Genomic DNA, 23,206 nt, shown 5'->3' with positions numbered 1-23,206 from the left:
AAATCTGCTGGTGTTTTGAGCTTGGACTTCCCAATCTCCAGAACTGTGAGAAATAAAGTTCTGTTGTTTATATGTTTCCTAGTTTATGGTACTTTGTTATAGCAGCCCAAACAGACCAAGATACAACTCTTGCTTACTTCTTGTAGTATCCCAATGCCTACAGAAGTAGTCTAAGTTCCTTATAAAGCACATAATGTCCTTCACACAAAACAACTTGGTCCTTACCACATGGGAAACACACCACTGAATATTTACAATTTCTAGACCCTCAGGGCCTAGCTTGGGACCCTGGCTCTTATTCTCCCTTGGCTCAGATCTCAGTATACTTCCCTTTTCTCAGCTCCATCTTTATACTTTTGAAACACTTCGCACTTCTCCAGGTCATATTCCCATACAACCAGCATTATGATTTTCTGTAGCTTTCTACAGTCAGAGTAAAATATTTCTGCTAATACCTTTGCATAAGCTTTTACACATAGCAGGACCTCAATGAATGTTAGTTAATTGTTCTGAATGACTCATCACATTCAAGAATGTAACACAAATAGTGATAGATGACAAAAATAGTGAAAGATAATATCACCAAGTGACTAAGACCCATCAGAAAGAGCAAGAAAAGAGGAGAGAAATGGCTAATGTTAGTAAGAGGATAGACCACTGTCAGCTTTATTCCTGTGGGCATTATCACCAGAAATTACAACCAATCTCTCTTTATCATGGTGCAGCAACTGGCATGGCTCCATTTTTTCTACTTGGCTCTGTTGCCAAAGGTTCTATTGCTTCACAGAGACACTTAAGGGAGAAAAGTGTGCTTAATTCCTCTACCCTTAATTATGCTTTGACAATTCTGTTCAGCTTTTTAAAAACTTTCAGGCTCAAGTACTGCTGCCAAAGTCTTTCTTATTAAGCAGAACCTAACTACTCTAAATTAACCTTTATTCTTAATAAGAAACATATGCAATAAAATTCTAATATAACAGGTTTAGCCAATTCCTGACACAAAGTTTTCCTATCAGATTTACCAGCGTAAAACAGATTACCTGCAGAAAAGGACACGTCTAGTGGGGATATAAGCTGACTGCTGATAGTATCATGCATGAACTTAAAGGAAAGCAGACAATTTTCTTAGGTGAGAATCTGAAATCAATAGTACTTGGAATATTCAAATTGCATTTATCTTCACAATTATTTGTATTAGGCTGTCAGTTAGAGTCTAATATATCCATCTGGCAATTCTTTACCTTCCAATTTTCTGTGCTATGAATCAGCCACTATCCAAGAGGATAAAAGTAAGTTTCTGTGCAAACACATTGCATCTTTCCTTACCTCCTTGGAATGCATTTTAAAGTGATGTTTATAAATTTCTCTACATTATTATCTTCATTATAGCAAGAGTAAATAGAATTTTCTGATTTTTCATAATTATTATCCAACTTAAAATTTGTGCCACCATTATTTTTCCTGCAGAGTTGCTAGACATAATAGAATTTATGCAAAATTATTTATGTGTGGTATGAAAACTGCACTGAAGAAATGCTCAGTTTGTGATACAAAAACTTCAGAACAGAGTATTTGCTTATTTTACTTATTTTATTGCATCTGTTAGCATGGCTATTTAATACCTCTATATCATATAATTAAAACAATGGATGACCAATATCTTAAAAAACATTTTAAGTCTAACATTTTCTAATCTCACATAGTTACCAAAGAAAATACAACCATTTCTAAATTATTTGATATATCTAGAATTCATTGTACCTAATTCATGTACATTTTATTTTACAGTTGCAACTGCACATTGATATCATTCAACTTCTAAAATTTGTTTGTTACAGAAGTAGGCAATTCCAAGATAGAACAGATGATAGTCACTGTGAGATAAACTAAATTCATGCTGAGTCTACTTTTTATAGCTTCTCACATACATGATTCATCTCAAATGGGCATATTAATAAGAAATCATAGTCTTCAAATTGTACCTTGATTGCTAATTTCTTATTTAAAGAAAAATATGTTATAGTACACTTCACACTTATAGGTAAACTCTGAAGCAATGCTAGAGATTATGTTCAAAAACAACGAAGGTGGGTGAGTGTTTATGATCCAGAGTGTATATGAAATGGTAATACTTAGAGTAAGAAATAAATGCCGCATGTGCTATACATGAGATCAGTTGCTTAAATTATCATTGATAATGATGTCATTATCTTAAATACAGTGTTTACCTTAAGCCCTTTTCGAATCTGCTATCTGCAGTAGATGTAAAAAGAGATCTTGTTAATACCGGTGTGCACAGCAATCATTGCTACCTCTGCTATTATCTCATATCGAGGTCTTCTACACATTCAGGACCAACAGGTGTTGAAGAACACAGCACCAACCACATGCTGACTTCAACTCCTTCTAAATAAAATCGTCACAGCACCTTGTTGGCAGACAAAATGTTTCATTGATGCCAAGACACTTGGAGGTGGATCCCCAAACCAAAGTTGAAGTCATAATGACTCAGCTTCTTAAAAGGTATTTTTTTTTAAGAAATTTAAAGTTGTTTTTAATTTTCAGGTTTTCAAGGCTTTTATTGGCTTTAGGATTTTCCTACAGTAGTTCAACATCTTGTCTTTTATGTGTAAATGAACCCAGAAATAGTTTCCCATGTTCTGTACCTGAATTCTATCTATACTTCCATGTTCTGTACCTCTACTCTTAAATTCAGTATTTTCCTATAAAATCCCTACTCTTGCAAATTATGAAAGACAATCCAAATCTATGTATCTTGTAGTTTTCTGGGGATCTGTTTAACTCAACCGTAGAGAAAGTGGATCTCTGAATTCAATTTTCCAAGATCACCTTTAACAAATGCTCAGTAAAACTTGTCCACTAAATATGTCAAAGGGACTCTGACTAGAGTAAGCAGATGGAGTATGGCCCAATCTCTGAAGGAAGGCTGAAATAAGCCTTTTAACAAAGAAAGTCTTCTATCAGTGCCACTTAGAGAACTCAAAAAATCTAAGGCACCAAACTATGCAACAATAAAGAAACTCAGTGAGATTTAAATTTATAAAATAAAATGGGTATGTGAGCTGGAGATGAGGTGGGAGGTATGATATGATTTTTAGCATGTATTAATGTAGACAAGTTCTATATTTTGTACATGTCTTCCTGAAATCATCTAGACAGTGTGTGAGAAGGATCTGGACAGTAATATGAAGCTAGTATGCAACATAAAAGTATTTGCTTATTGTTCCCATTAAAATCTTTTCCCCTGAGGTTTAATATGTCTGAGAGATACTGAATATCTTTGAACATAAATTAGACCAAATTTGTTTTGGCTTTAATTTATGTAAAAATAATTTTATTTATCAAAATATATAATTATCATTTTTCTTACTATTAAAGCATTCATCATATATTAGTAATATGGTCTGCAAAAGCCAAATAATAGGTATAATAATCATTTAAAATTTATCCTGACAGGCCTAAAGGAAAAAAGTTAACATAAAATAATACTTATATAGTATATTTGTCTAACATAATATAGAAAGCATTGTTTGGTATTTGTTAATTCAATTAAAATTTAACTGTCAGTATTTAGAATCAGGAATTTAATAAGCTATTTTTTTAAAGCCATAATTCTTTGATACTCTCAACCATTAAGATTGTAGGACTGTAAGTTAATTCAAATATGGTGACATTTAAGTGAATTTCCCAAATTTAGTGGAAATTAAAAGAGCAATGGAAAATATATTCAAATAAGTACACTGATGAATATATATAAACATTTAAGGAAATCTATTTCCTTCTACATTCCCTCAAACCCAAACTTGTTACACCTGACCGAGAATTTGATAGAGCCTAAAAGTGATTAATGAAAGACTATCACACATCATTTTATTCAGTGTAGCTGATTAAAGATTTCTGAAAATTTTTGTCATTCCCCCTCAAGAGATAGTTTATTTTCCCTTCACTTGAGTCAAGGTTGGCCTTATGTACAGAAGAGTTAACATAGCAGTCTTTAGTCTATTATGGGATGAATTGTGTCCTCCCAAAATTCGTATGTTATTTTTTTCACATTTTTATTTATTTATTTGACAGAGAGAGAGAGAGAGAGCACAAGCAGCAGGAGTGGCAGGCAGAGGGAGAAGCAGGCTCCTCACTGAGTGGGGAGACCGACTGACGTGGGGCTCGATTCCAGGACCCTGGGATCATGACCTGAGCTGAGGGCGGATGCTTAACCAACTGAGCCACTCAGGCGCCCCTCAAAATTCATGTTAATGTTCTAATTCCTGGTACCTCAGAATATAATCATATTTAGAAATAAGGTCTTTAAGGATGTGATTAAGTTAAAATGAGGCCATTTGGGTGAGACCTATTTCAATACGACTGGTATCCCCATAAGAAGAGGAAGAGATAACAGGGAAGTGCATCCACAGAGGAAAGGCCATGTGAAAACATAATGAGAAGGCCATCTGCAAACCAAGGAGAGAGTCTCACTGGAAACCAACACTACCAGTACCTTGAACTTAAAATTCTAGCCTTCAACAACATCCCAAAACTAAATAATCCAAATAAAAATGAGCAGAAGGCATGAACAGACATTTCTCCAAAGAAGACACAGATGGCCAAGAGATACATGAAAAGATGTTCATCACCACTTACCATCAGGTAAATCCAAATCAAAGCTATGATGAAATATTACCTCACACCTGTCAGAATGGCTAAAATCAATAATACAAGAAACAACAGGTGTTGATGAGGATGTGGAGATAAAGGAACCCTGTGTGCTGTGGGAGTGCTAACTGGTGGTGCAGCCACTCTGGAAAACAGTATTTCCTCAGTAAGTTAAAAAGAGAACTATCCTATGATCCAGCAGTCGCACTACTGGGTATTTACCCAAAGAATACAAAAACACTAATTCAAAAGGACACATGCACCTCTATGTTTATAGCAGCATTATTTACAAGAGCCAAGATATTGAAACAGCCCAAGTGTCCATCGACTGATGAATAGATAAAGAAGAGGTGGTACATATATATAATGGACTATTACTCAGCCATAACAAAAGATTGAAATCTTGCCATTTGCTGTGACATAGATGGAGACAGGGAATATAATGCTAAGTGAAATAAGCCAGTCAGAGAAAGACAAATACCGTATGATTTCACTCATATGTGGAATTTAAGAAGCAAAGCAAATGAGCAAGTGGAAAAAAAAAAAAAAAAAGAGAGAGAGAGAGAGAGACAAACCAAGAAATACACTCTTAACTATAGAGAACAAACCAATGGTTCCCAGCGGGGAGGTGGGTGGGAGGTTGGGTTAAATAGGTGATGAGGATTAAGGAGTTCCCTTGTTATGATGAGCATCTGTTGACATATGGAATTGTTGAATCACTATAATCTAACACTATGTTTACTAACAGGAATTAAAATAAAAACTTAAAAAGAAATAAAATTCTAGGGTGCCTGGGTGGCTCAGTCGTTAAGTGTCTGCCTTCAGCTCAGGTCATGATCCCAGGGTCCTGGGATCGAGCCCCGCATCAGGCTCCCTGCTCAGCAGGAAGCCTGCTTCTCCCTCTCCCACTCCCCTTGCTTGTGTTCCGGCTCTCGCTGTCTCTCTCCCTGTCAAATAAATAAAATCTTAAAAAAAAAAAAAGAAAGAAAATTCTAGCCTTCAAAACCGTGAGAAAATACTTTCATTTTTTATTTATTTTTTATTTTCTTAGCCACCAAACTGTGGTACTTTGTTATGGCAACCCTAGATAACTAATATGCTATCCTTAGAAAGATTTGCTTTCAAGGTGGGCCATCGGTTGGCCATTGGTTACCTGCCTGGTAACCAGCGCCCTACACTCATATCAAACTCTCCATAAATAATAAGAGCAGCTGTTGTACACCTGAAACTAATATAGCATTGCATGTTGATTATACTTCAATAATAAAAAAAGTTATAGTAAGAGTGGCTCACTGTGCTAAGAAATTTGTATAAACAATATTGTTAATGCTGAACACCTGACTTTTTTCTAGGAGTTTGGAATTTCTGTCTGCTCTAGGTACAGGGTTCCTATGTGAATCTTTGGGTGCTGAGTTGCTAATGGACTTTACTGGGTAGAAGTATTACATACGCTGCTGGAAGAAGAGTATATGTGTTCTTTACGGCTACATACTGAATTCTGAGTCCTTCTAGCAAATATCTGAATGCTGAGGTAGTTTCAGGGACTACTAACACACTGTGTGACTGCTTAACCAATAAAAAGATGTGGAAGTGAAGCTGTATGTATCTGTCTTTTCCATGATTGGCCTGGCAGCTTCCACTTCTTGTAACATTCACTGTGGATGAAGCCAGATGTCATGTAACAAGCCTAACTACTCTAAAATACTGGGAACGGGGCGCCTGGGTGGCTCAGTCATTAAGCGTCTGCCTTCGGCTCGGGTCATGATCCCAGGATCCTGGGATCGAGCCCCGCATTGGGCTCCTTGCCCCGCGGGAGGCCTGCTTCTCCCTCTCCCACTCCCCCCTGCTTGTGTTCCCTCTCTTGCTGTGTCTCTGTCAAATAAATAAATAAAATCTTAAAAAAAAAAAATATTGTGAGAAAATGCTGTTAGAAAACTCAAGCTAGTCCATAAGGAGTTATCCTGGGTATCTACTCCACTTGAGGCTTCAGATAACTCCATTCTTCACCCACTTATAAAACCCCAAATAAGAACTGTCTAGATAACTTTAGTCAACCTATAAATCATAAAGAACAATAAGAAATTATTGTTTGGGGTACCTGGGTGGCACAGTCGGTTAAGCAACCGACTCTTGGTTTTGGCTCAGGTCATGGGTGATCTCAGGGTCATGAGATCGAGCCCTACATAGGGCTCCATGCTCAGTGCAGAGCCTGCTTAAGATTTTCTTTCCCTCTCCCTCTGCCCCTCCTCGCTGTGCTCGCTCTCTCTCTAAAAAGTGAATAAATCTAAAAAAGGAAATTATTGTTTTAGGCTGCCAAGTTTTAAAATGGTTTATTACACAGAAACAATCATTCTATTTTTAATATACACATCATTGATAATAGGTCCTTCTTAAAGTTTGTTACCAATAGGAAAACATTTGGTGCCATTTTGTATTTAAAATTATTATCATATCATAAACACATTCCTTAAATGTATAATCACAGTGTGATAGCAAAAGAAATAAAAATAGGGGAATAGAGAGAACATTAGAATCAAGAATAGTCTTCAACACTGATCTTTTTAGATATCCCATATATGATCCATTAAAAATCCTGCAGATTCACATTTAAAATATGTCCAAAATGCCACCAATGCTCACCCTTCTCGACCTTTACCATTCCAGTTTAAGCTGCCATCATCTCTCACTTCTAGGGGCCTTGATGTCCTTCTTCTACCATGTCTCCAAAGTCAGAGTAATCGTTTTAAAATAAAGTCTACCTATGCTATTATTTTCCCCAAACACTCCCATCTCATGTGAACAACTCCCATCTCATGTAAAGCAACATCTCGAGTCTTTCTTTGGCCTACAAGGCCCTTTATGATCTGGTTTCTCTCTGACCTGCTCTCTTATTACTTGCCCCCTCCTTCACTCTGCTCCAGCCACAGGGCACTCAGTTGATCCTGAAAATGCCAAGTGCTCCACCTCATCGTTTTTGTACTTTTTCTCAAGCCTCTTCCCATAGATGAATGGCTTACTGCCTTCCTTCATTATAACCTCTGCTAAAATATCCCTTAGTGAGACTGGCTTTCTTTGGCCATCCGTTTGAAACAATATCATACTTTAGAGTCACTTTCTGTCTTCCAAACCCTGCTTCATTTTACATCATATTTATCATTCCTATCTGATGTGTTATGTATTTATTTATTTATTCTCTATCTCTTCTTACTAGAACCCAAATACCATGAAGGCAAGAATTTAGTCTGGGTTGTTTACACTGAAACACCAGTACCTAGAATATTATCAAGCACAACTCAATAAATCGATTCACTAAGAAATGAATGAACGAATGAATGAAAGAACAAATGAATGAATGAGTAGATGACAGTACAAAAAATTACCAGAAATGCAGAATATATCATTTGGGATTATTTTTGGGACATGAAAAAGGTGATTTCCAGTAATAAGAGAGACCATTAAATTCACTGAATGAGAAACAACAGCAATAAACACTCACACACACAAAATCCCAACTCTATGCAAGATATACAACAAATGATGTTGTGGAGGTCATGCCACTATCTAACTCCTCTCTCCCGGAGTCTCCAACTGTGCTCTTTTCTATTATATTGTCAGACAAAATAAACTGATACTACTTAGTATACTGACATTATAACACACAAAGAATAAAGTTTCAACAGTGCTTTGTTTACAATGTGTTTTTTTCCAGTATCTAATGTGATTGAACAATATTCCTTCAGTGGAGCTTGCATTTAGGAGGTTATCAGGTTAATTCCTGGGGAAAGGTTTGGGAAATTAAAGAAAATATACTACAGTGTATTCCTGGTAAAAAGATGCCGTATGTCCTTATGCTTGCAGGTCTATTAATTATGTATTTCTTTTTTCCAAGTAATGTTTTCTTATATTCACCAGTTTTCCCTTAAGACAGATTCAATGTATTTACTCCTTCTCCCTCATAATTAATGAACATTTCCATTAATTATTTTTCATACAAGGAATCTGATATATGAGTTTATCTGAATACTCGAGGGCAGGAAATAAACAGCATGCCTTCTAGAAATGAATATTAAATACTATTCTTCAGCAAAGTAAAGATTTAAAGTGCATTACTACTCTCACATTTGGAAATAAAGTGCAAGGGATTAACTGGAAATAATTCTGCTTCATGTTATTTATCATACAGAACCTCTTGCCTTAAACTTAGATACCTGTTCTACAAAACATAATAGTTAATACATATACTGATATTATGTGCTATTTGAAGCACTTTCTGTTAACTTGTTTAATGATATAAAAACCCAATGAAGAAGAATTTGCTGCTGTTCCCATTTTATAGATGGGAAAATTAAGACACCAAGTAACAGGTCAAGGTCATACAGATAGAAAGTGTCAGAATTGAGATTTGTCCCAGAAGTCTCCTAACTAGGCTAAGATTGCTTCTAATACTCTGAACTCTTCTGCTTTCTTAAAAATAAATATTGTTCTTAAAGTAGAAATTAGTGATTGTTATAGAAACTATAGACAAATTTAAAGTATGATTCAACCAAATAGTTAATGGTTGATAGGTGTGTATTTTCTGGGATTACTATTTTTTTTTCTATACACTATTTACTTTATATAAGTGAGAGCAAACTATGTTTGTTACTAAGTCCTAAACTTAGGCTCTGTGGTCAAGTGGAATTAGCATCATTTCTTACCCTAATATTTCAGGAGTGCATGACAAGATGAATTTTTTTGAGACATTATTTATTTCCACCTCCTTGTCCCTTGCTTTAGTAAAGTGGCTCTGTGCTTCTTAAAGTGATGTTTCTTTCAGGTAAGAAAAATCTTACATCACAATTCCTTTCCTCTATTCTGCTTCTAAAAAGTATGTTGAGAAGATTTTTTTTCCCAGGCTCTGGTTGATTAAAGGAGAGAGGAATAATCTCCAAGGGAAATTTTTTTAAAAAGGGAACTTCTTTAGTCTAGACTAAAGGGTGATTTCTGGGGATGAGAAAAAGGAGTCTAAGAACTTTGAATTTCACAAGGAGAGGAGACTCCAGAAATATCCTAGAACCACTCTTGGTCCACTCCTGGGAAAGGTGGCTGGGTCTCCGACAGGGTGGCTCTATTGTGGATTCTAGGCACTAGATGCCCAGTCTCATTAGACACTCCACAAACCCAAGTATCACAGAAAAGCAGCAGTCAATGGGCCAGGAAGGGCAATGAGAAGACTATATTTTTGTTTAAAATCAAATTTTGAAAATTGGTGAATGAAGCATATTCTTTAATGCCTTGGTGTACTCTTGAAGCAGAGTGTAAAGAAAAATAGAGTTGAATTCATTTCCATCCATTGAATTTATCACAGAATAAGGATAAAGGGGCAAGGTTGGAATAATACCTTTTATTAACATATCTAATCAAAGAAAAGATGATTTTTTGGAGAAAACGAGACTAAAACCTAGAGATCATGCTTCAGTGAAATACAAATAAATTTTAAAATAGGGGATAAATATGGTTAACAAAAAGAACATGGTCCATAATAAAGTGTACTGTTATGGAGGGGTCAAGAACAATAAGCGAGCTTCAGCTTCAGGACTGTTAGTTCCAGGAATGGACTGAGGCTGCTAATAACTATGTGTATACAAATAAATTAAAAGGATCATCTTATTAAAGAACAGTAATTTTGGTGACCCCAAGGCGTTAGGTGTGAAATATCTATCTGACTGAACCTAACAAAGGAAGAGAGGAGGCAGGTTAGATTGGAAGTGATTAGGTTGATAGAAATCAAGGAGAATGGCAGGGAAGAAAAAGAATAGGGTAGGATGGACACATCAGAGTTAACAACTTGGTTCAGTGTTATTTTATAAAAAGAAACATAAACATTGTAATTAACATTTAAGTGGTCTATTCTTTCTCTCTCTCCCCCTCTCTCTCTTTTTTCTAACTCACAGATAACTGATCTTGAAATTTTATGATTCTATTATGGTTATCTGATAAAATATTATTCCCACCCATGCAAAATTAGTTATACCTTGCCCTTCTGTAATGATATTGTGATAGAGAATAGACCACTTGTGTAAGTCACCCTGAATGCTTTATTAAAAAATAGAGATTATACATTTGCTTTTTGTTTCCAAATACATGTCCATAAAATTGTCTGCCCAATTATGGGAACTTGGAATCCTAGAAGCTTCTCAGCACCAAGAGTGCGACTGGGAAGTCTGTGAGTTTGTGGTAGTATATGTAGAGAATTGTGCACCATACATCTTTCTCTATGAAGGGATACACTCAAATGCTTTCATGGTTGGCATGCTTACAATACAGAATGATGAGAACAGTGGTGAATAAGGAGCTTTACTCCTTGTTTACAAAAAAAGCTCCTCATTTACAAAGGCAGAAGCTTTACTTCATAATTTCAAACTTTAATTTTTGACACTATTAAATACTAGTGGGATGTTTTTATATATGATAAAAAATATGAAAAATATATAAATAATATTTCTTTCACAAAAAAAGTAAATCAAGAGGCACTAGAACTACACTGGCTACCACTACTATTATATATTATAAGTGCTTAGAAGTTTTAATTGCTTATAAAACCACTTACATACATTAACATGGGAACAATATTGATCTCTTAGAAGCAGTGACAGAAACTAACTAAAATAATTATATTTATATTAGCTTTGTGTCAGCACATTTTGGAATATATCTGACCTTTTCTTTTACTTCCATTAAAAAATACATTAATTTTCAAGGAGTATAGTCATTTTCAAGATATTAAAAAGAGAAAATGGTTTTTAGTAATGCTTTGAGAATTCAATTAAAATCTTGTTAAAGATATGATTCTTCTGTAAATTTTGTCCCATATACCATAAGATGGAAACACTGAGTAACACTAAACTTTGAAATGTTAGTATTTTCTTTTTTGTTGTAGAATAATAGACTTCTCAATAAATAATGTAATCAGAATACTATTCAGTATTTAACAATTCTCTGATATAAAATAACCTTTTAACAATTATTATTGTCTATCATTTTTTAAAGATTATTTATTTGAGAGAGAGGGAGAGAGAGAGCACGTGACAGGGGAGGGGTCGACGGAGAGGGAGAGAGAATCTCCAGCAGACTCCCTGCCGAGCGTGGAGCTCCATGCGGGACTCAATCTCATGACCCTGAGTTCATGACCTGAGCTGAAATCAAGAGTCAGTTGCTTGACTGACTGAGCCACTCAAGTGCCCCTTGTCTATCATTAAACAACAAAGCATCTATTATTAGAAAACTAAAGACACACAATGAAATTCATAACTTTCTATTATTCTCATTTTAACAATACAGCAAATATTGAGTATTTAGAAATCAATACCAGCCACTGTACTAGGTTTAAGCAGTATGAAGTTGAGTAGGTTATGCTCTTCATATGAAAAGGAAAAAAACCCCACAGTAATAAACAACTTTATGATAAAATCCAAAAATCATGAAAATCATAATGAATCCCAAAATGCACATCTACCTGTCTTTAAACCAAATTAAACTGAAACTATTGCATGTAAGTTAAGTGTATCATCCCAACTTTCCAAGTATTTTTTCCCCATGATCTTAAGGATTGCCTTTATTTATAATAATTTCAATGAAATTCAAACATCCCTGGTACAGATGTAAAACAGCTCATCTACAAGCTTTGGTTTAAAGAGATACATCTAATCTTAAACAGTAAAAACGAGAAAATCACTTCTTACTTGTAATGCATATAGTCTCCCAAACTGAAGAATTCTACAAACCATACTCCTTAATTACTTATCTATGTATTTCCTTAAATATTTTTAAAATATAATGGGTTTGGAGGAATGATTCTGTATTTCAAATTTTTATTTTGATCATTACTTTGTAAAGGTCTCATAATTAATTAATTATGAGCTAGAGTCATCAATGAAAACTTAACCAGCTGATGAAAATGTAATCACTTGATGAGGGCTAAATAATTCATCCTAAATTTATTACTTAAATTAAGATAAACAAAAGATTCAAAACCTCTAATTCATGTGACATCAAACTATTACAAAGAAATCACTGTTACTTATACACATGGCAAATGATGTAGTCTATAAAGTATTAACTTCTATTTTAAACTGTACTTTCATTTACCAACCAGAATGACAACGAAACAACAAAGATTTTACCATCTGAAATTAGATCCTTACATGTTAAAGCAGTTCACCTTACCATCTACACCATGCAATATTTTACTACAGTAAAGTAAGTATCCTAAGAGTATCACAAATAACTATTTTTTTGTTTTTTTTTTACCTTGAAGGGCAATGGCTCTTCAGTAAGAGGACTAACAGGAAGTGAAGTGATGCTACTTGCTGGGCTCATATCTGCACTCTGCAAGGAAGACACAATTGGATTAAAGAGATACATTTTGGTAGTTATGTTTATTATTCCTAATCTAGAATCAAATCCTTCTTCTTAACAGAAAAACAAATAAGTGAAATATGGGTGTAGAAAAATTCACATTATATTAATATACTGAATCATTCCTTATTTAGAAATAGTTATCTTAGGGACGCCAGGTGGCTCAGTCGTTAAGCCTCTGCCTTCGGCTCAGGTCAGGATCCCAGGGTCCTGGGATCCAGCCCCGCATCGGGCTCCCTGCTCGGCGGGAAGCCTGCTTCTCCCTCTCCCACTCCTCCTGCTTGTGTTCCCTCTCTCGCTGTCTCTCTCTGTGTCAAATAAATAAATAAAATCTTAAAAAAAAAAAAAAAAGAATTAGAAATAGGGGCGCCTGGGTGGCTCAGTCGGTTAAGCGACTGCCTTCGGCTCAGGTCATGATCCTGGAGTCCCGGGATCGTGTCCCACATCGGGCTCCCTGCTCAGCAGGGAGTCTGCTTCTCCCTCTGACCTTCCTCCTTCTCATGCTCTCTCTCATTCTCTCTCTCTCAAATAAATAAATAAAATCTTAAAAAAAAAAAATAAGGAGGTGGGGCGCCTGGGTGGCTCAGTCGTTAAGCATCTGCCTTCGGCTCAGGTCATGATCCTGGAGTCCCGGGATCGAGTCCCGCATCGGGCTCCCTGCTCGGCAGGGAGTCTGCTTCTCCCTCTGACCCTCCTCCCTCTCATGCTCTCTGTCTCTCATTCTCTCTCTCTCAAATAAATAAATAAAATCTCAAAAAAAAAAAAAAAGGAGGTGGGGTGCCTGGGTAGCTCAGTCATTAAGCATCTGCCTTTGGCTCAGGTCATGATCCCAGGGTTCTGGGATCGAGCCCCACATCGGGCTCCCTGCTCAGCGGGAAGCCTGCTTCTCCCTCTCCCACTCCCTCTGCTTGTGTTCCCTCTCTCGCTGTCTCTCTCTCTGTCAAATAAATAAAATCTTAAAAAAAAAAAAAGTTATCTGAAAAATTAGCCTAATTATCACCTCTTAATGTACATTTTAAGTGCATTTTATTAAATACCATGATCATCTTTGTGCCAGGACAGTATTTAAAATTCTTTTTGCTTACTTTAGATTTTTGCTCCCCTTTTTTTGAAAGTTATACAGTATCTGTGATGATTCAGGATGCTGTTATTTCGATAACAGCATCTTTCAGGCTGATTTTAAAACATATATTTAAAGTATTATTCATGTTTATCTAGTGAAGATTGATTGATTGATTGATTTTAAGGATTTTTACTCATTTATTTGACAGAGAGAGACACAGCGAGAGAGGGAACACAAGCAGGGGGAGTGGGAGAAGGAGAAGCAGGCTTCCTGCCGAGCAGGGAGCCCAACGCAGGGCTCCATCCCAGGATCCTGGGATCATGACCTGAGCTGAAGGCAGATGCTTAACAACTGAGCCACCCAGGAGCCCCTTAATGAAGATTTAAATAATTGTATCCAGTTTTTATTCATTATGAAAACTATGTCATCAATATATAATTGCAAAATGAAGAAATACTAAATTTTTAAATTGCCGTATTCATAACCCCTGACATTTTATAATCTTTCTTACATTCTGCTAGACAAAACGAAAAGAAATGTAAGAACAAAGGATTTACGCAAAAAGAGAATTACAGGAATGTTGCTAATGCTGTTCTAGTCCAGTAAAAACGCAATCAATTAAAACTTCTTAAATAAGAGATTAGCCTTAAAAAAAAGAAGTATGGGTTAGAAGCTTACCATTGTTTTTTCTAAAAGCAAGAAAAAAATACTGATAATAGGTAGCAACAGAAGTTATGTTACTATATCCTTAACTCACTCTGTCAGAATAATTCTCCTTCTTAAGTAGATAAGCAAATAAAACACTGGAAAGAATGAACAGCAACATATTCCAGCTTGTTTACCAACTGCATGCACTCAAATGCAGAAAATTTTGCAATGAAGATTAAAACAAAAGAATGGATTAATTTTTATTGTGAAAGGGGAATAAGTAGACAAGTTTGGCCGATTTAAGTGCCAAAAAAGAACACATTCAAAGAATAGATGCTACAACTGTTAGAATTCTTAAGAGTCTCTTTCCATTCATTTGATTTCAGTTCATTTGATTTAGGTGTACCATAAATTGGACACATTTTAAATATCCTTAAAGTGGGATTATTTCTGACTCTATTTCAGCAACAATGAATAAGAACTATAAACATAGTTTATACTCAGGATAATTTTTATATAACATCTACTGCATCTACTTCAGAAATTGATCTAAGACTGCACATTGACTTAAATTGTCTAAAGGAGGAAATTAGGTAAAAACTGAACAATAATCTACTGAAGGAAGCAGAAAAATACACACACTAGATAATTGAGGTGAATTAGCTACTGACTTAATTTCTAAATTTATTCAGAACTTCTTGTCCATTATTTGATCAAAATCAGGAAATATTCTGAACTGCTGACTTTCACTATCTGATTATATGATATAATAGAGAAACAAAGGTTTTCTTAGGAATGAATTTACCACAGGATTCTAAAATTTAGAAAATGTGGGAAACTTTTTTTTCCAGACTAGAAAAACAAGACTCCTGAGCTGTTTTTCTTATTGGATTTCTCATGAGAAATTAAGCAAGTAATAGAACACAGTTCATATATAGTTGAATTATCTGGTATTTTCCTGAAGAATTGATATTCTGCATAGCATATTAAAGTATCATGCCCTTAAAAATCATATATTCAGAAGAAAGAGATGACATTCAGTTGTAAAAATTTAAAAGCCTGTATCATATTCTCGCAGATGAAGATTTTTGAACTTCCATGAGAACATGAACCAAAATCAAGCTTCATGGTTAACTTCTTTTAGGGTTGAGGTCTCCCACAATTTCCCAGAAATAAATGTGTCATTCTAAGCACTGTTAGAAAGCAGACTCCAAAATTTGCATCATCTAACCTTGATTCTTTGAATGTCATTCTTAGAGAAAACTGTGTTCCAGCTTTACCTTTCAAATCCATCTTGTAGTATGACACTTTAATTCTGTTGTTCTTAGGGAATCTTGAGAAAAATGATTTAAAAAAACAAATCAATAATGCAATATATGTTAAGAAAAAAAAAAAAGAAGAAGATAGCAGGAGGGGAAGAATGAAGCGGGGGAAATCGGAGGGGGAGACAGACCATGAGAGACGATGGACTCTGAAAAACAAACTGAGGGTTCTGGAGGGGAGGGGAGTGGGAGGATGGGTTAGCCTGGTGATGGGTATTAAAGAGGGCATGTTCTGCATGGACACTGAGTGTTATGCACAAACAATGAATCATGGAACACTACATCAAAAACTAATGATGTAATGTATGGTGATTAACATAACAATAAAAAACAAATCAATCTTATATGACATCTGATATACTGCACTTAATTATCAAGTTGAAAAATACAAAGCAAAAAGAGAAAAATTGTATCTTCATTTTTAGCTTATTGTTTTTCCATTTGCATTTCAGTGATCTGTAATTTAGGTGCCATTCCAATTTGCTTACACTTTTAGATATCTGATACTATAGTAAACCCTTCAGATATAAATCTTATCCATACTTCATACTTTAATTAGCTTACCCTTTCATTTAATGATAGCAATTCCAATGCAATTGCATATCTAAATACAAAATAACAAAGTACTTCATAAGTTACATTTGAAGTTTTTCAAAGCTAGCAGTGTATGTTCTTTCACAATTTTCTTCAAAAAATATTTTGTTAGAATTATGGCTTCATCTGCTTTTGAAAGATTTCAGATACTTTGGAAATGGCCAGTTCTCAATAATGTGAAAGTGGCTGTCTTTGGAATATAGAATTATTCTGTAAAATAAGCAAATCATCTCAACAAAAGGAACCTCCTTAATTCTTATGTAACATACTTAATGTATGAGGTACATTAAGTATGTTACATAAGAGCTTACCGTTAAGTGTGACCTTAAAGTTTAATAATAAAATTTAGACAAATATTTACTTTTGAGCCTATCAGAAATATTCTAGTGAATATCACCTTCTTCTCATGCATATTTTTCTCCAAAATTCTTTCTACTCATCTCAGTTTGAAGAAACTATTCACTTTGTTGTTGCTGTTTCCATTATATAATTCCCCTAAATTTACAAACTACCTCATCCCTCACCTCCAACCCATCTTCTTTAAATCAACTCTATTGAAGTATAACATACTATACTAAAATGCAACTTTTAAAAGTATGTGGTTAGATGACTTTAACAAATGTATACAAATGTGTAACTACCACCAAAATCAAGATATAGAACATTTTCATCACCTCAAAATGTTCCTCATGCTCCTTTGCATTCAAATGCCACCCCCTTCCTGGTTCCAGGCAACAATGATATGCTGTATCACTATAGGTTAGTTTTGCCTTCCCTAGAATTTCACATAAATGGAAATGTACAATAGGAACTCTTTTGTACCCAGCTTCCCTCATTCAGCAAAATTCTTTTGAAATTCATCATGTCATGCTGTTGTATATTTCAGGATACACCCTTTTAAATGTAGTGTAATATTTAATGGCAAACCACAATTTGTTTATCTAATCACCTGTTGATAGAGTTTGTGTTGCTTCCAGTCTGGGACTATTACGAAGAAAGCCATGATAAACGTTTGTGTACATATCTTTTTGTGGACATATGTTTTCATTTTTCTTTTCTTTTTCTTTCTTTCTTTCTTTTTTTTTTTTTTGATTTATCTGAGAGAGAGAGAGAGCACAAGCGGAGGGGGGGCAGAGGGAGAGGGAGAGAGAGAATCCTTAAGCAGACTCCCCACTGAGCATGGAGCCCCATGCACAGCTTGATCCCAGGACCCTGCGACCATGACCTGAGCTGAAATCAAGAGCTGGATGCTCAACTGACTGAGCCACCCACCGCTGTTCTCATTTTTCTTGGATAAATATCTAACAGTGAAATTACTTGGGGCCTATGGTAAATTTATATCCATTGTTATGCCAGCTTCATAACAAACCGACAAAATGACAAAGGGATTGTAATATATTGCACTTCAATTTGTATTGTATCTCACTAATATTGGCATTATCCTTTTTTTCTTTCCTTTAATTTTAGCCATTCCAGGGACCTGTAATGGTAGCTCATTGTGGTTTTAACTTTCATTTCCATAGATAACTAATGATGTTGAGCATCTTTTCATCAATTTTTTTCTGTTGACCATTAGTATATCTTGTATTGTGAAGAGTCTGTTAAAATATTTTGCCTATTTTTCTTTTTGATTGGGTTATTTGGATATAAATCCTTTGTCACATATGTTTATTATAAATATTTTCACCCAGTTTCTGGCTTATTTCTTTGTTTCCTTAATACTGTCTTCAAAAGAACAAAGCTTTCCACCTTTTTTTTTTTTTTTGTGGTTTATACTTTTGTTGATTCACCTAAGAAATCTTGTCCTACCTCAAGTTCACAAAGATTTTTTACTTATGTTTTCTGCTACCAACCTTTCTGTTCATACATCATGGCCAAAAAAACAGCATAGTTAGGATTCTATTCTTTGAAAATGCTTTTGCAAATTTTCGATATATAACACACATTAAATAACACTAATATTTGTATTGTACACAATTCAGCACAAGATTTTCACAAAGATTAATTTGTATTTTAGCAAGTTACCTCAGACACTTTAGCCAGTCTCACTCATTTGATGGGAATCTGACAGTTACCATGATTTAACATACTTTAATTACAATAAAAATGTGGAGATATTATCTGCTGTGGGTTTGTCAAAGGAGGAAAGGAAATCTTTGCTAAAATACTGAAAATTTTAAATTAATATAAAAGACTCTCATCAGAGTGGTGATTATGGAACGTCCTGGGCAGATTAATGGAAGGAGAGAGAAATAAAGTTTTAGGTGGGAAAGAAAATAGAAATGGCAAGAAAAGCAATGTGTTTATCATCTCTTTCTGTTGACTCATCTTTAAGGAAAAAAAGAGGACACAAGTGGGAATAGAAATAGCCATTTTAAATAAAATTCTAAGAGATAAGATGAGGAATGTTCCCCTCTTTTTCAAATTCCTCAATGGAATAAAAAATGATTTAAGTACATAGAGAAGTTCTGCAAATACCATGCCACTGTGGCATATTAAGAGCTGCCACACAAGAGGAAAAAAGTGGCGGAGGCTGAATAGAACTTTCCTTGCTTCCTATGAGATGACTCCTAAAAATATATATGAATTATCAAGGATAACTTATCAGGAGGTTGGAAATAGCAAATAAACGACCTCAATTCAATCTTCAGACTTGAGTATCTGGTACCAACTCTGACTACTAACTTAGTATCTACTTTGACTATTAACACTGATTGCAGAATTACTAGAAGTTATTATTGATGAAAAAATAAATGTACAAAAATAAGTATATAAATTATACTAAAACAGCATTTCTATTAAAAAAATCCAGAAACAGTAGGTGTTCTTTCCCAAATATATAATGAAAGAAACATTTTGTTGTAATAATAATCATGTTCTTCCAGGTTAAATTTCAGACCACAATTTAGGGTAATGGTATATTACCTGTTATTATAAACAGTGCTTTAAAAGTTTGCCTAAAAAATCTAATCACTCTCAACTAACACTGCTCAACTGTTAATGACTAAAGTGTACAACTGAGGGCTTTGACACTCAATATATTGTCACTAAAGAAATAGAGAAATTAAAGGGTAAGAGATGTCATTAATACTTACTAAACCAGAAAAGAATGTTACTTTGAATGACACATCTTCTCTAAGCTTCTACTATTTTTATTATTAAAAAATAAAATATGCACTCATCATAATAGCCTTGACAAACATAGTATTCTTTTCTTTCTTTTGACATGAAGAAATGAACTCTCAACTCACAAACTATCTATACTTGATATTATAGATGGGTATAAAATTGTCAAATCAGCCATTTATATAAGAATATAAAAATTAAAATTTAGTTTTGAAATATTCTTCATTAATTCATAAATTAGGGAGTTACTTTTTTAAAAATGCATAAGTGCATTTTGTTTTACTATTATTTTTTAAGTAATCTGTACACCCAACAACGTGGGGCTCAAATTCATGATCAAGAGTCACAGCTCTACCAAGTGAACCAGCCAGGTGCCCCGGGAGTTACTTTTTATCCATGAAAATGAGATAATTTTTTTAGAAGTATTGATATTTTTATTATATGAGCCACATTGTATTTTCCCTTTGATTTTGGGAGGAAATGTGCTAATTTTATCAAATAAAATATTCTTTATTAATGCCCAATTACTAGATATTCCTTTCTTCTAATAAAGGAACAATGGCTCCTTGGAGAAATCGCTGATTCCAGGGATGGGGCAAAGAATGTATTAGGTGATTCTATACCATTTTGTTGTTCCAGAAAGTAAGAAAATGCTCAAAAGATAAAAGGATGGGGAATGCCAGAGATAAAAGAGCCAAAGTGAAAGAGCTCCCAACTGCCAGAGCTGGAACAATTTGAGCAACAAAATAAATAACATCATCTTGGAGTTATAATCCGAAGATTAAAACAAAATTAAAAAAATCATGAATTCATATATAAATAAGTAAGGAACTGAATAAATAAATAACTGGAGAGAAAAGTCAAATCTCTCTTACAGAAGAATTTCAAATAAATTATGCAGCTACTTCCTCTCTTCGAGAATTTACACCCCACCCCACAACCAACCTCCAGGCTGTGTTTTAGTCAGTTAATTCCAAAGAGTAGAGTATGAAAAGGGGAATGGTAACTTTACAGTGGAAAAACCCAGCAAATTTTACCTCATCCAGGTGATCATGGTAAACACCATGTAGATAGCATTACATAATATGATAAGAGGGGTACTTCACCTCTGTGGTCTTTCTCCCACCTCAGTCTAATTATGAGAAAAATATCAGACAAACCCAAACTGAGGGGCATTCTGCATAAAATCTAACCAGTCAAAGTCAAGGTCATCAGGGACAAGGCAAGTCTGAGAACTATTACATATCATGTCATTAGAGAGACATAATGGCTAAATGTAATATGGTATCCTGGATAAAATCCTGCAGTAGCAAAAAGGATATTAGGGAAAACTGGTATCATTTGAATACATTGTTAAGTTTAGTTAATAGTAATGTACCTATATTGGTTCTTAGCTGTGACAAAAGTACTCTGTGAGGTAAGATGATAACAATTGAGGAAACTGAATGACAGGTGTATGGGAGTTCTCTGTACTACCTCTGCAAATTTTCTATACATATGAAACTTTTAAAATAAAAAGTTCATTTAAAAATATTCTTCATTCACAATATAACCAGGCTTTTCAGGATTATAATACATGACTGTCATTGTATTCATAGCTTCTAAGCTTTCATTAGGGCTTTTATAACCTTTAAAAAAATGAATTTTGACAGACTATTTTATTGGGATGTGTAACAGCTCCACCAAAGAATCTTTAATCTTCTATGAAGAGCTCACTGAAAAGCTGATGCTAAATTGTTTTGCATGCTTTCATGTTCCCTACAGGAATGCTGAAGGAAAGCTTAAGCCATATAAAATGATCTATTTGTTTGGGTACTCTTAAGGTGCTTGGTAGAGTGAATTTGCATTATTAATATTTACTGAATGCCATAATTCTATAGAACAGATCCATTAATTATACCTCCCCTGAAAGAATAATTAATGGATCTGTCCTATGGGATTAAAGTTTATTTATAAGCATTTCTTGAAGTGAAACATGATCAATTGGGCTCAAATCTGCAGAGTACATAAACAGGTTTGAGTATAAGTGAAATATTTTTTAAGCCATTAAGGTAAGTTGTATAAGGTAATTCTGTAGGCCTAATAAAATTAAATGTTTACCTTAATGTGTTAATTTGAGCATGCATTCTTATAGTTCTAAAATAATATTTATAAAACACACCACGTTATAGTATTTTGTTGTTCTAGTAATCATTGGTGTTATTGCTGATAAAGTCCATAGGATAATTTGTATTTCTGTAGTATAAACAGGCTACTTTTCTTGAAAATATTTTTCTTCTTCAAATGCCAATTTTCTGTGAAGATTTATTTACTTGTTCAGCCATCCAAAAAGTATTAAGGACACATTAGGCTTCCCTGACCTTAGATTTTCATTTTTGCCATGACTCATCTCACTGTTAAGATGTGGTTGTCCCAAAGACTTAGTAAGAAAAGGAATGCAGAGTATTTAATTGTGGCAGAGAAAGACAGTCTTCATATAGTAGCGGGCACATTCTGGAGAGCTAATTTGTGTCCTTCATCAAGTATATCCTACAACTGGCAATGAGCTGACAGCCCTGGGCCCCTCCAGTCCAGGGTGCTGACCACTGAATTTCAGGCACACTTCTTTGAGGAACCAAGTTAGCCATGGGGAAGCTGATCCTACTCATTTCATTCCTTAAGTGATATATATCCCTTATTTACTTTTTATTTTTATTTTTTGGCAGTAAACAAAATGAGAGCAACAGTAAATTGAATTCAATGTCTAAATCAATGTACTTTGGCCAAGCTCACCAACCTTATCAATGTGAGTCAAGTCTTTTCTTGGTCCTATTTTCTCCAAATGAAAATACAAGGTGTTTTTTTTTCCCTTTGTAATATCTTCTTGTAGGTGATATCTGCTGTTTTTGCCTTCCCAGCATCTAATCCACTTTACTATGTTAACAACATTTGAATTTTCCTTTGGGGAGTGATTTCTCCTAAACTTTCAATCCAGTTGTCTTGAGTACTGCTGATCCAATATCCTTGAAATAGGTGTGAGCATATAACCAAGGCCTAGCTAAACTGTTCTATACAAAAAAGCAAGGCGCACGAGCCAATTCATTTAAATGAAACTCAGATATGGGAATTGTGTTGGAATTTTGAGAAAGAAATGCTCTCATTCAGCTAATGTTGCTAAGGTCATAGAATGTGTTTCTATCTGAATTGCCAGAGGCCACCAAGTGGATGGTATATTTCTAGGAACACACCCAACACAGAGCCAATCCAATAAATGGAGAATAAGCAATGGAGCCTTAAGTACATAGCTGACATACTGATAATCCAGCTTTATGTGGCTAAATAATTTTCACAAAACCATGTGGCTAACACTTAAGCATCCATTCTAATAGAGGAATAAGCACTGTGG

The 23,206-nt window shown here is 34.7% G+C and overlaps 1 protein-coding gene across 12 annotated transcripts in view; it reads right to left on the bottom strand.

Annotated features, from left to right (window-relative positions):
* The window catches only part of CCSER1 (coiled-coil serine rich protein 1), a 1,348,832-nt gene that overhangs the window by 797,662 nt on the left and 527,964 nt on the right, over nucleotides 1-23,206 (bottom strand). For 11 of the 12 annotated variants that reach the window (XM_064584811.1, XM_064584807.1, XM_064584806.1 and 8 more), the window contains one exon: nucleotides 12,961-13,038. The exons of the other annotated variant lie outside the window; for it this stretch is intronic. In XM_064584811.1, the coding sequence (XP_064440881.1) occupies nucleotides 12,961-13,038 (78 nt within the window). The remainder of the gene's footprint in view (nucleotides 1-12,960; nucleotides 13,039-23,206) is intronic. 12 annotated transcript variants of the gene reach the window in all.

This window comes from Mirounga angustirostris, unplaced genomic scaffold, assembly GCF_029215605.1.
Source record: "Mirounga angustirostris isolate CCGP_5_RB_7025 unplaced genomic scaffold, mMirAng1.0.hap1 SCAF_2, whole genome shotgun sequence".
Lineage (NCBI taxonomy): Eukaryota > Metazoa > Chordata > Mammalia > Carnivora > Phocidae > Mirounga > Mirounga angustirostris.
Note: the sequence above shows the minus strand (reverse complement) of the source record. Positions and strands in the feature narration are given on the sequence as shown.